The 12,380-nt window shown below is 47.0% G+C and overlaps 1 protein-coding gene across 5 annotated transcripts in view; it reads right to left on the reverse strand.

The window, feature by feature from the left end:
- HERC2 (HECT and RLD domain containing E3 ubiquitin protein ligase 2) overlaps window positions 1-12,380 on the reverse strand; it is a 1,676,463-nt gene that overhangs the window by 571,889 nt on the left and 1,092,194 nt on the right. For all 5 annotated transcript variants that reach the window (XM_086934186.1, XM_086934185.1, XM_086934187.1 and 2 more), the window contains exon 68: window positions 9,497-9,628. In XM_086934186.1, coding sequence (XP_086790312.1) covers window positions 9,497-9,628 — 132 coding nt within the window. The remainder of the gene's footprint in view (window positions 1-9,496; window positions 9,629-12,380) is intronic.

The raw sequence follows: 12,380 nt of genomic DNA on the forward strand, positions 1-12,380 counted from the left end.
ATTGTGGACGAGTTTGCTTGTCACTTTCAAACGGTGTACACGCCGGTCTCTGACGGCCAGAGGAAGACTCCCATCTTTTGCTTAGAGATATTGCTTTGCCTTGCCTGTCGATTCTGATAGAGAGCTAATGGAGGCTGATTTTTCCACTGATGAAGTAACGCTCGCTATTCGCTCCATCCGCTCTGGAAAATCTTCGGGCCCAAATGGTATACCCATCGAGCTGTACAAGTTGTGTCCGGACAAAATGGTGTCGTATCATCGCGCGATGTTCTTGGAGTCCAGGGAGAGGGGCTCGCTTCCCCGTGATCTGCGCTTAGTGTCTATCGTGATGATCCCTAATGAGGTAAACCCCGTGAATCCTGTACCTCCTATAGACCTGTTTCACTTCTGAATGTGGAACCTAAAGTCTTGGCGAAAATATTAGCTAACCGTCTGATTAAGGTGATCGGGATTTGGTGCATCCAGACCAATCTGGCTTTATCCCAGCCCGTAATACCGCGTTGAATTTACGCCGTCTTCATGGTGTGCTGGCGAGGGCGGAGACATTGCGTGAGCCGGCCATTTTGGTTTCGTTGGATGCCACCATGGCATTTGATACAGTGGGATGGCCATATCTGTGGGCGGCTCTGGCGAAGTTTGGCTTAGGACCGGTGTTCATCGGCTGGGTCCGACTACTGTATGAGGAGCCCCTTGCCCAGGTGGTCGTTAACGGTCGAGTGTCGGCTCCCTTTGTTCTGGGACAGGGTACGCGTCAGGGATGCCCCCTTTCTCCGTTGCTTTTTGCCTTGGCTCTCGAGCCCTTGGCAGCTTGGTTGCGATGGGAGACATCCCTCAAGGGTATTAGGTGGGCCCCCGGTTTTGAAGATCGCATTTCCCTTTATGCGGACGATATTCTCCTTTACCTCACCTCCCCTCGGAGATCTTTGGGGGTACTGTTTGACGTCCTTAATTCCTTTGGAAGGAACTCGGGACTGGTCATTAATTGGGCCAAGTCTTGTGTGTATTCGCTCACGGACGATACACCACTCGTACCGCGCAACTGTCCTATACAAATATCATCCACCGGGTTTAAATATTTAGGAATCCATATTTCACGTGATTCGGCTGTCAGGTATCGACTCAACCTACTCCCCCCGCTTACTCGCCTAAAAGCAGATGTGAAAGCCTGGAGCAGACTACCTTTGTCCCTGGTGGGCAGGGCAGCCTTATTCAAAATGATGTCCCTTCCCAGATTTTTGTATGCCCTTCAGAATACTTTAGATCTAGTGCCTTCCAGCTATTTTCACGAGATCGAGTGCCTACAAAGGGAACTACTGTGGGCCGGACGTCCCCGGATTGCCTTGGCCAAGCTTACGCTGCCTTGGTATGACGGTGGTATTGCGTTGCCGGATATATGACGGTATTACTGGGCCTCTCAACTGAGCTCGGTTAATCACGCGATGTATGGTCCGGCTTCTAACCCGGCTTTTGCTATGGATAAATGGCTGCTTCCGGGCGGAGATTATAATAGGGCGCTTTATTCTAAACGGTCCGATGTGGCATTGACCGGGCCTACCAGAGTTGTGGTGCGGGTCTGGTACAACGCTAATGCTGCAATGGGCTGGTCGGATACCCTCACTCGAGCGACTCCACTCTACGCTGCTGAGAGGTTGGGCAATTTGTGGACGACTAAGGGGTTCGATAAATGGGACCTTATTGGGATTAGTAAGGTGGGAGACCTTTGGCGGAAGGACAAGATAAAATCCTTTGAGGAGTTGCAGCTAGAATTTAAACTTGGTCCTCGAGAATACTTTCGATACCTACAAGTCCGTCACGCCCTTTCCTCTGTTTTACCGGCTGGCACGCCCGTTCCAGAATCCTCACCCCTGGAGGACAGAGTACTCGATGGACACGTCCCGGACAGTACAATCTCCCTCATATACAAAAAGCTGATAAATGATCGGGCGGACCTTCTTCTACAGCTCCGTGCGGCTTGGACCGGCGATGGACTGGAACTCGATGATGAAGACTGGCAGGCGGCGATGTCCTCCCCGAAGGAGGTGGCAATCTCGGCCCGGCTGAGATTGGTGCAGTTAAAAATCCTACACCGAGTATACATGACGGGTCCTCGCTTGTTGCGTATGGGGTATGTCTCAGATGATTTGTGTAAACGTGGTTTTGGTATGGTGGGTACGTTCCTTCATATTATGTGGGAATGCCCTGCGGTGGCGTCCTTTTGGACTTGTGTGCATGGTGTTATGTCTGAGGTGACGGGTGTTTCGCTTTTGCCGGAGGCACAAAGGTGTCTCTTAAATGTGTGGGAGCCCAATGATTATAATGTGGCCCAGACGCAGTGGGCCACTTTGGGTAATATGATTGCCAAGCGTGACATTGCACAATTATGGGGGTCGGCTAGGGCACCGAGTCTGTCGGCCTGGTCTAGGAACATGGACTGGTGCATGTTTCGCGAAAAAACTATTTACATTGCTCGGGGCAGGCCCAAGAAATGGGGGAGGGTATGGAGTCTGTGGAATCAATATCGTGGTGAAATTTGTACCCCTCCTTTTGAGCCTCCACCGGAGGTGCTACAATCCCCTTAGCATGACGTTACTTCTAGTCTAGATTTTGTCTTTGTGCTGCTGGCTACCTCTTGTTCCCTCTTTCTCCCCCTCCCGGATGCTCTTATTGTTGACTATGTACAGTTGTGGATCTGGTGTCCACTCCCCAGAAGGATCACATATGTTTCTGCCTTTCGTTTAGCCTCTGCAGTTATTTTCTTTTTTTTTTGGGTTGGTGGGTTTTTTCAAAATATAAAATCAAAACCTTATTCCTCCTGTACAGTGAAGTATGACATACTATGACTGGTTAATTGCCGCCGGGCCCTAGGGTTGTCGGCTGAAGGGCTGTGTATTCTTTCATCCTGATATGATATTGGAATTGCTGCCAGCCGACACGAAGTGGCTATATGACTGCTATTGTATTTTCATGTTTATCAATAAAGGTTTTATAAAAAAAAAAAAAAAAAGAACTTCCGCCCCCATCTCGCTCCTCCCCTTTCCTGCCAAAGTCATCGAGAAGACCGTCAACAAACAACTCTCCGCCTTCCTCAAGACTAACTGTTTCCTCGACCCCTCGCAGTCCGGTTTCCGAGCAAACCACAGCACAGAGACCGCACTCATCGCAGCAACCGACGACATCAGGTCCCTGCTCGACAACGGGGAAACAGCTGCCCTCATCCTCCTGGACCTCTCAGCAGCCTTCGACACCGTATGCCACCGCACCCTGATGCAGCGCCTCAGCAACACCGGAATCCAAGGAACGGCCTTGGAGTGGATCATCTCGTTTCTCGCCGGAAGAACCCAGAGAGTCCGCATCCCACCGTTCCGATCCTCGGCCACCGAAATCATCTGCGGCGTCCCGCAAGGATCCTCGCTCAGCCCCACCCTCTTCAACGTCTACATGAGCCCCATCGCACGCCAACACAACCATAACATCATCACATACGCCGACGACACCCAGCTGATCCTCTCCCTCACCAACGACCCCACCACCGCCAGAGCCTGCCTCCAGGAAGGAATGAAAGACGTCGCGGAATGGATGAAGCTCAGCCGTCTGAAACTGAACTCAGACAAGACGTTATTACTCATCCTGGGACCATCCCCTTCTGCCTGGGACAACTCCTGGTGGCCCCCTGCCCTGGGCACCACACCCAAGCCAACGGACCATGCACGCAACCTGGGCTTCATCCTGGACTCCTCCCTCACGATGACCAAGCAAGTCAACGCCGTCTCGTCTTCCTGCTTCAACACCCTGCGAATGCTCCGAAAGATCTTCCGGTGGATCCCCACCGAAACCAGGAAGACAGTCACTCAGGCCCTCGTCACCAGCCGTCTGGATTAATGGAACACCCTCTACGCTGGAACCACAGCCAAACTCCAGAAAAGACTCCAACGCATACAGAACGCCTCGGCAAGACTCATCCTGGACATCCCCCGTCACAGCCACATCTCCGCCCATCTGAAAGACCTGCACTGGCTCCCCGTCAGCAAGAGGATCAGGTTCAGACTCCTCACCCACGCACACAAGGCTCTCCACGACATGGGACCCAAATACCTCAACAGCCGCCTCACATGCTACACACCCACCTGCCAGCTCCGATCCGCCAGCCTCGCCCTCTCCACCGTCCCACGAATTCGCAAAGCCACCGCCGGAGAAAGATCCTTTTCCTACCTGGCGGCCAGGACCTGGAACTCCCTCCCCACCCACCTACGGCTGACCCAGGACCATCTCTCCTTCAGGAAACAACTCAAGACCTGGCAGTTCGAGCAGTAGCGATCCCCCCCCCCCCCCCCTCCCCCCAGCGCCTTAGACCCTTACGGGTGAGTAGGGTGCTTTACAAGTTTGTTTGATTTGATTTGATTTGAATCTGGTACAGCTGCAGCTCATCCAATTAGGTCATCAGGCTCAGTCCATATAGGCGTGCAGGTGTTCCGTGAAGCATCTCTGCCCAGCTGTCTGCTCCTGCATGGATCTCCTTTACACTAAATATAACATAATGGAGCTATAAATGAGCAAGGAAAGCTCTGGCTTGTTCCTTTGCTGCAAATATATCACATAAAATACCATGCTCCAGGTGTGCAAGTATTGGATCAACAGCAATTTAGTGGTTGATAGTCACAGGGAGCTTCAGCAGTACGCTGTCTTCCAACTTTGCTCCTGGCCACCATGCTCTGCCACCAACATTTCTGGTGTTGAAAATTATTAAATAGCATGGGCACTTGTAGGATCCCATAGTGCCCATCACTGGGAATGATAGTGATGGTAAAACAGATACAACCAGAGACTTGTTTGTCATAAATGACATGAGACTTATCAGTGGTGCTTCTGTTATCCTCCACAACAGCTTTTAACCAATCCAATAGCAAAAGATAATAATGGTGTCCTATGCCCCATATACAACTTTCTTTGCGTATGTCACAGCCAGGATGTTGTTCAAGTCATCACGAAGGGGAATTTTGATACCTGATATTATGCAAGATCCAGACTGAAGAGGGAAATTTGTGTAAGTGGAAATGTAACAGACCACCTTCCCACTTTAACGTCTTTTGTCAAGGAGAAAAAATAAAGTGACATTTTTAACATAAAGAAGCACAGATTCCAGATTTCCCTGAATCATGGCGGTATGAAAGTGGGTTTCTGATGCAGTAACCCCCCCCCCTCCACACACACACGTTTTGTCAGATGTCTGATGCACTTTGACTTGATATACCATGGGTCCCTGCCAATCAGATTCCCATGGCCTGTGTTCTTTACCAAAACTGTAAATTTGTACCCCCAATTGGCACCTCTCTGGCTAAATGCAAGTCCCTTGTAAAAGGTACCATGGGTTCCAAGGGCACCGTGACCAGGGAAGGCCTCTAAGGGCTACAGCACATATTGTGCCACCTTTAGAAGTCCCATATCTTAACACACACACACGGTCATTGCAGGCTGCATGTTTTGGTGCAGAGGAAAGTAAAGAGTCGACATGGCACACATACCTGTGTGCATGCCTTCAACCCACTGATATGGTATAGATAAGACACCCCTCTAGCTGGTGCACTATATCACTGGTGAGGGTACAGGTGCATGAGCACTGTATCCTCTCAGTGTCTAAGTCCATTCTTAGACATTGTAAGTGCAGTACAGCCAAAGAGTATATGGTCTGGGAGGTTGTCATTACGAACTCCACAGCAGCATAATGGCTTTACTGAATTCTGGGAAGTTTGGTAGCAAACTTCTCAGTATGATAAACCCTACTGAAGACAGTGTGGGATTTATACCATGCACTCAGAGGGCATCTTAGAGATGCCTCCTGAAAAACGACCAGCCTCTGGTGGGTTCCCTGACTGGTAAACACCAGCCTGCCACCACAAGACATGTTTCTGCACCCCTGGGGTGGGAACCTTTACTTACCGGGCCCAGAAACAAAGCCTTTCCTTGGCAGAGTTGGTCACAGGTCCCCAGGTCAGGAAGAGCCATCTGTGACAGTGGAGCTTCAAAGGCCTTGCCGCCTTTGTAACACATCCCCCAGCCTTTCCTGCTATCAGCAGCAGGCCCCCTTCCTGTCTCTAACCCTTTTCTGCGGGAGGACAAGCGGAAAAAAATAGAACAGCCCAGAAGGTGTCCCACCTCTGTCAACCCCACCCCTCAGGTGGGGGAGTTGAGGTGAAGCCCACTCTTCAGTGCCCGCCATCTTGCAGATGGCAGGCACTTTCCAATCAGTGTTAGGGATTGTGTCCACTCCCTCACGTAGAGTGAGCACATCAATGGTGTAGTCACCCTAAAGTCAGTAGCCCATTGGTTACTGACCTTGAGACCCTTGAACGCCCCCTGAATACAGTATTTAGAGGACAGCACTGAACCCAAAGGCAGATTCCCGCAACCTACGAAGAAGGATAAAAGAACACGGCCATCAGAGGAGACTGCAGGGAAGAACTGACTTGGCCCCAGCCCTACCGGCCCATCTGCAGTTTCCAGTGATCCCGGGCCAAAAGTTGCCTTGACTCAACAAAGACCGGTACTCCTGTGAGCAGCAGCTCTGCTCAGAATAATCTCCCAAAAAGACTCATAGCCTGCTGAAGACAAAGAAACCAGACACCTGGAACCACCCCTGCAGCAGATGCTTAAGGCCAGAGTATAGAGGCCCACCGGTCCTAGCAAGGTCCCCCAGGGCTCCAGAGTCCAAGTCCACCTTGGGTTGACCCCTCCAGGACTCCCAGACGTCGCCTGCAGCCTCTGAACAGTGGCCCCCCCACCAATCCCCAACCACAAGTGGCCCGGTAAGGTGAAATCTGGCCTCAAAAGGCACCCCTGCAATCGACCGCCCTGCGCCCTTGAGAAGAGGACCCGAGGTGCACCTGCGTCCCGAGCCCTCCAACTTGCCTACCCTGCTGTTGGTTCCTCCAGGAAAACTACCTGGACTGAGCTGGTGCCGCTGTGGGTGCATCTTATGTGCTAAATCAGATCCCCCTTTGCCCTGAGCTAAACACTAGGAGCTTTGCTCCCACATCCAAGTGGCGTGCCCGTGAGTAGCCACCAACCGGAAGCCCCCATCCCCCATTGGAGAACACTGGGCCTCAGCACTCTGCCGCCCTAGTGTCGCTGAGGGTGCTCTGAGTGCATCCTAGATCCTGGGGGAACCCTTGTTCTAACCCCAGAAACCTGACTACCAAGAACAATTACTCACCTTTAAACCAATAATCTGATATTCTCCCATAGAACTGCATTGACTGTTTTTCTATGGAAAAAGATCTAAGTGTATAGTCAAAAAGTGTATGAAAACCCAAGAAACTGTTTGAGAAAAACTGACTTAGCTACCTTTTATCCAGGAAATGTCCCAATGTGATATCTAGACATATCACACTCAGTAAAAAAAGTAATCAAAAGTAATCCTGAAAAGTATTACAACTGTAATTGCAAATGTTTACAAACCTGTAGAAAAGTAATTATTTCTACAGGTTGCTTTTTAAAAATCTATCTTGAAAAGTACAATCAAATTTAAACTATACCAGGTCCTGCTTCGTTCTCTAAATAAAATACAACAAAGAAATAGTTTTGATACAAACAATTAGTCCGAGCTCAGTCTTTGAGTGTGTGATATTTCTTGCCTGAGTATGGGCAATAAATGCTAAACACTACCCTCTGATAATGCCTTACTGCTCCACCACACTACCACAAGTAGAGAGTAAGGTATTATCTACTTCTACCTCTGTAATCCTTTGGGGATCCACTGGACACTATACCTTACTTTGGTATAGTATATACAGAACCAGCGTCCTGCAATGGTTCAAGCATCTTAATTATTGTCCCTGACTAAACAAAGAATACAAGCCGATTACGTTTTCCAAAAAACATCTAAACATATGGTAAAAAGTAACGTGGTAAGTTTCTGCATTTTTTTAGAAGGGCTCCATAAGGGCCTTTTTTGAAAAAGCCTGGGTTTCTGTAACATATATGCAGAGGAAATGCACTCGAGATGAGTTGGCTACACAAAAAGCAACACACTTTACAATGCATTTAATTAATTGCCAAAATACCACTTATGTGTTTTGCTAGCATACAACAAAATACTACTTTGTGGCACTCGGTTTGCAAATTGCCAGGTCAAACAGCTTCTGGACTGTGTTAAAGTGTTCTTGAACCATTGAATGCTTTGAAGATTTTTACTTGTAAAATACTCTTTTGGACTTTAATTGCTGTACTGTGAAACAGGCTATTCTCTTTTAAAGCTGACCTAATCTTGGTTGGATGTTTGGACACATTTTCCTTCAGCATGTCTAGAATATGTACCAGCTCTTAAACGATTTTAGGTAAGCAATGTATACTGGGTTCCAACATGTTTGTATCATGTAGGCAGGAATTAGAATATCTAGAAGCACTGTGCAAGAGTTGGTGAGGTGATCTAGAAGGTTACTGCCAACATCCCATCTCTCAGGTAAGAGTAACAAGCAACACACTTAGCTAAAGGCTTTCCCACAACATGTACACTTATTAGATTATAGAGTCACTTTAGGTTTCACAGCTCAGAACTGAAAACTTTAGAAATAGAGAAATGAAGGAATGGTGGTATGACTAGGTGGATTCCAGCACTTGACTAATTTTGGCTGCACAAAGCTGATAATTATTAAATTAAAGGTATGGGCAAGGGTGTACATGGGCTCAATTTTCTGACATAGCCCAGAGAGTTGCCTACATACCTGTCCTCCTTGGAATGTACCCAACTGTTAGAAAACCAGCATACAGGGCTTTTTAGTGCTTACCATGTTATGATTTATGGAGCACTTCCAATTGGTGGTGCTGAAGGTATGTATGATTAGGGTGATTTTCACAGAAAATCAGAGAAACATTAAATCACCAGATGTGGGAGTCAGGCAGGGGAGAATTTCCATTGCAGGCACTGAAAGTTGGATTGTCCATTTTCTGGAGCAAGCTAATTGAGTTTGGATTATGGAACTGACCAAACGCAGCACCACAGTAATAAAATATGGTTATCAAATCCGGGCCTCTACCACCTCAACAAAAGTTTGCTCTACACATAGGGGGAATCAAAGATTTAAAAAAACCTATGAGCAATGGAATTAAAGTGTAAATTTCATATCTTAGCAGCTTTAGATCAATCTATGAGGTTAAGTATTAAAATAAGTACTAAGATGTAGTTGGAACTAGACATTACTGAAACGATTGAGCAATTTAAATATCTTGAAGTATCCAATATCAGCAAGGAGTACTTGGTGGCACCAAGCTGTAGGGTTATACAAAAAAACATACTAAACTAAATATATCACCCAATGTGACATCTCAAACAATTTAAAAGATCCAATTGAGAAATCACTCTGTTTTCAGCTATTCAATGCATTAATGGTAGAAACCCCCTTGAACCTGAGCCCATTCATCCATCAAAAAGCCAGGTGATTCTAATATCATGAACTGAGCATTTTGTATCAATCTATTCACACATAAAATCAAACGCATTCACCTCTTTGGTTTTGGTCATGCTCTCTGCAATGATACTGGCAGCTCCAGGGTCATCAGTCACTGGAATGAAAGGCCGAGATGAGGCAGCAGACGCTGAAGGAGTCACAGCTGATGGAGTAATGGCATCTTCAGCCTGTAATAATTAAAACGATGCTGAGCTCAGTATAAAAGTTGACGATACCAACAATACAAACAAAGGTCACCATTTTAAAATTAAAGGCCCACCTTACCCATGGGGAACACCACCTATTCATAAGAAATAGGGAGATCTTGTGGACCCCTCGTGCCCCGGGGACTGCCATCTACCCGGGTTATTCACCTCTCTGGGGCAAATACAAAAGAAATCGGGAGGCCTCCAGGACCCCCGTGGCACGAGGACCACCCATCCAGGGCCTATTACATTTGCAATAGGGGGCCTCATAGACTACCCCCTCTATTCCTGGGTCCAAAAATATATATATAATTTTTTTTAATGGAGGGGACGAGAACAGCCCGGGGGCCGCTACCTCCCCGGAGCAGGCCCTCTACAACCGCGCGGTCCCCCTCCTGGAGCCACAGATGGCCCTGTGGACTGCCAGCCCCAAGGCCGGCTCCTGCCAAGTCCCGGGAGTGCCACCCCGGGACATAGCGGTTTTCTGTGGCTTGGTGGGAGCTTTACCACTTCAGCTAAGTCACAGCAAACGCTCCGCTTCCAGCAAGCGAGAGCTGACAACATGCTTTTGCTTGCTTGACGCAGAACATTTGTCTGTTTCCTTGCTCTCGATCAAGCGAGCAGGGAGGAGACAAATTGCTTTCTTTTCAAACTTTATTAAAACAGATTCAGATAAGCAATAAATCCATTATTTAAAAAGAGCAAAAGTGTTAACACTTTAGACCAATGTATTTCTGTGCAATTGCAACTGCTAATAAATACCTGCTTAAGCTAAAAACAACATTAGGCAGCGTTTCATACCTCAAAACTCTGAGCTTCCTGTTGCTTTCTATACCCCTAACAACTGACAGAGAGGATGAATCCCCTTTTTCTAATCTTGTTATAGAATGTGCAACAGAACAAAATATGTGCAAAACTTTCTACAATTGCTTAAAGGGCATAAAGTGCAGAGGGATTCAGTATTTAGCCCATTATCGGTATTCCATTTTACTGTATAGACTTTGATTTGAAGGATACCATAATGAAACTTTAAATATACTGCTCTTACCAGGGGAGGATAAACAGCATCCTACAACTCCTCAAACCCTGGGCAAGGCTTAAATTCCAAAAATTGTGTTGTTAATCTGCCTAATCTAACAGTATGTTCAGCTGGTACTCCAAATATATTTGTTTCAACTGTTTCTTGGAGTTCTGGGACAGTGTTTGTGGCTCGTCCCAATAATCACTTAAACCAAGCTTAACAAACTATGCTTTGACATAACGCAGCGAGGGGAGAGTTAGCAGTTTGTCTTAGGCTATTATTTCTCCAAGGCCTTCTCTATAGTGATTCAACTCCTGTATCGTCCACAACCTCACCCAGACAGCAGAGGTCTCAATTTTTCAACATGTTCTATCCGCTTTACGTTAAGGTCATGAAAAAGGGGTGTTAATCCATCAATATACCTAATAGCCTTCTTATGAATTTATTTTTCTCAATGTAAAGCTGCCTTGAATTTTCTATGCCCCACAGCTCAGCCTACAATGCTGCCGCCCGGGTTTTATACTTGTAGATCCCTAGAGTTGGCGTAACAGCTTTCATTGTATACTTATGATATTTACTATAGACTGCCCTTGCACCATGTGTAAGAATCATTTTTGCGTGATTTATTTGGGGGTTCCACAACACGCCAGAGTCTATAGTAATACCCAGATAATTAAAATGTGAGACCATTTCAAGATTTTTATTACCAACATGGATGTTTTTCTTAAAGGACAGATGAGATTTCAAGGACATACATTTGGTCTTGCTTATGTTTATTTCCAATCCCTTTCCAGTTCTTTGCGAGGCCCACTCTCCAAATAAAATATATATACATTTTTTTAAAAGGCCGGCCGCAGGGGAAGTTGCTGGAGGCCTGGCACCCTTTCTCAACCACGATGCAAAGGGGTTTCCTGGCACACAACTTGTTGGGAGATGAAGTCCCCTTGGCTGTTGAGGGTCCTTGGGGCCAACAACCCCTTCTGTTATCTTGAGTAAGTCCCACACAATGGAATTGCTGAGAGGTGGTTGGTGGCCCGCCCCCCTTTGTACATCACTCTACAAACGCGCCTCCTGGAGCACTACTGGTTAGAGAATGAAGTTCCCTTGGATGCAGAGGGTCCCTGGTGGTCAAGAAACCCTTCCGTTACCTACAGTAAGTCCCACACAGTGAGATTGCTGAGAGGTCTTCAGAGGCCCCAGCCCCTTTCTCCACCACTCTGCAAACGCGACTACTAGTTAAAAAAAAAACGAAATTCACTTAAAAAACGACAGTAACAGGGACATTATAGTTAGGAAACAGAATTTTAAAAAACTCAAATTCACAGAAAAAAAAAACAAAGGTTACAGGGACATTCTAGATAGGCTAAGAATTCACTCGTACAAAACAATAGAAATTCAGCAGGTATAACTTACTGAGCTAACTATAACTTACACCCCCGCAATGCACTGCTATGACCTCCCATGTTACATCACTCATGACATGGTCAGGGACCTCACTGATGGCATCTCAAATTACATCACTGATGACAACATCCACAGAACCACTCATACACCCACTCACACTCCTATATAACCTCTTGCATGCCCACTCAGACACCAAGACAACCAGTCACATACCCATTCACAGACCCATACAACTCATACATCGACTTCCTCATCTATACAGCCACTCACATACTCACTCACTCATACACCTAATCATACAACTAGGCA

The sequence above is a fragment of the Lissotriton vulgaris genome, chromosome 8, assembly GCF_964263255.1.
Source record: "Lissotriton vulgaris chromosome 8, aLisVul1.2, whole genome shotgun sequence".
Classification (NCBI taxonomy): domain Eukaryota; kingdom Metazoa; phylum Chordata; class Amphibia; order Caudata; family Salamandridae; genus Lissotriton; species Lissotriton vulgaris.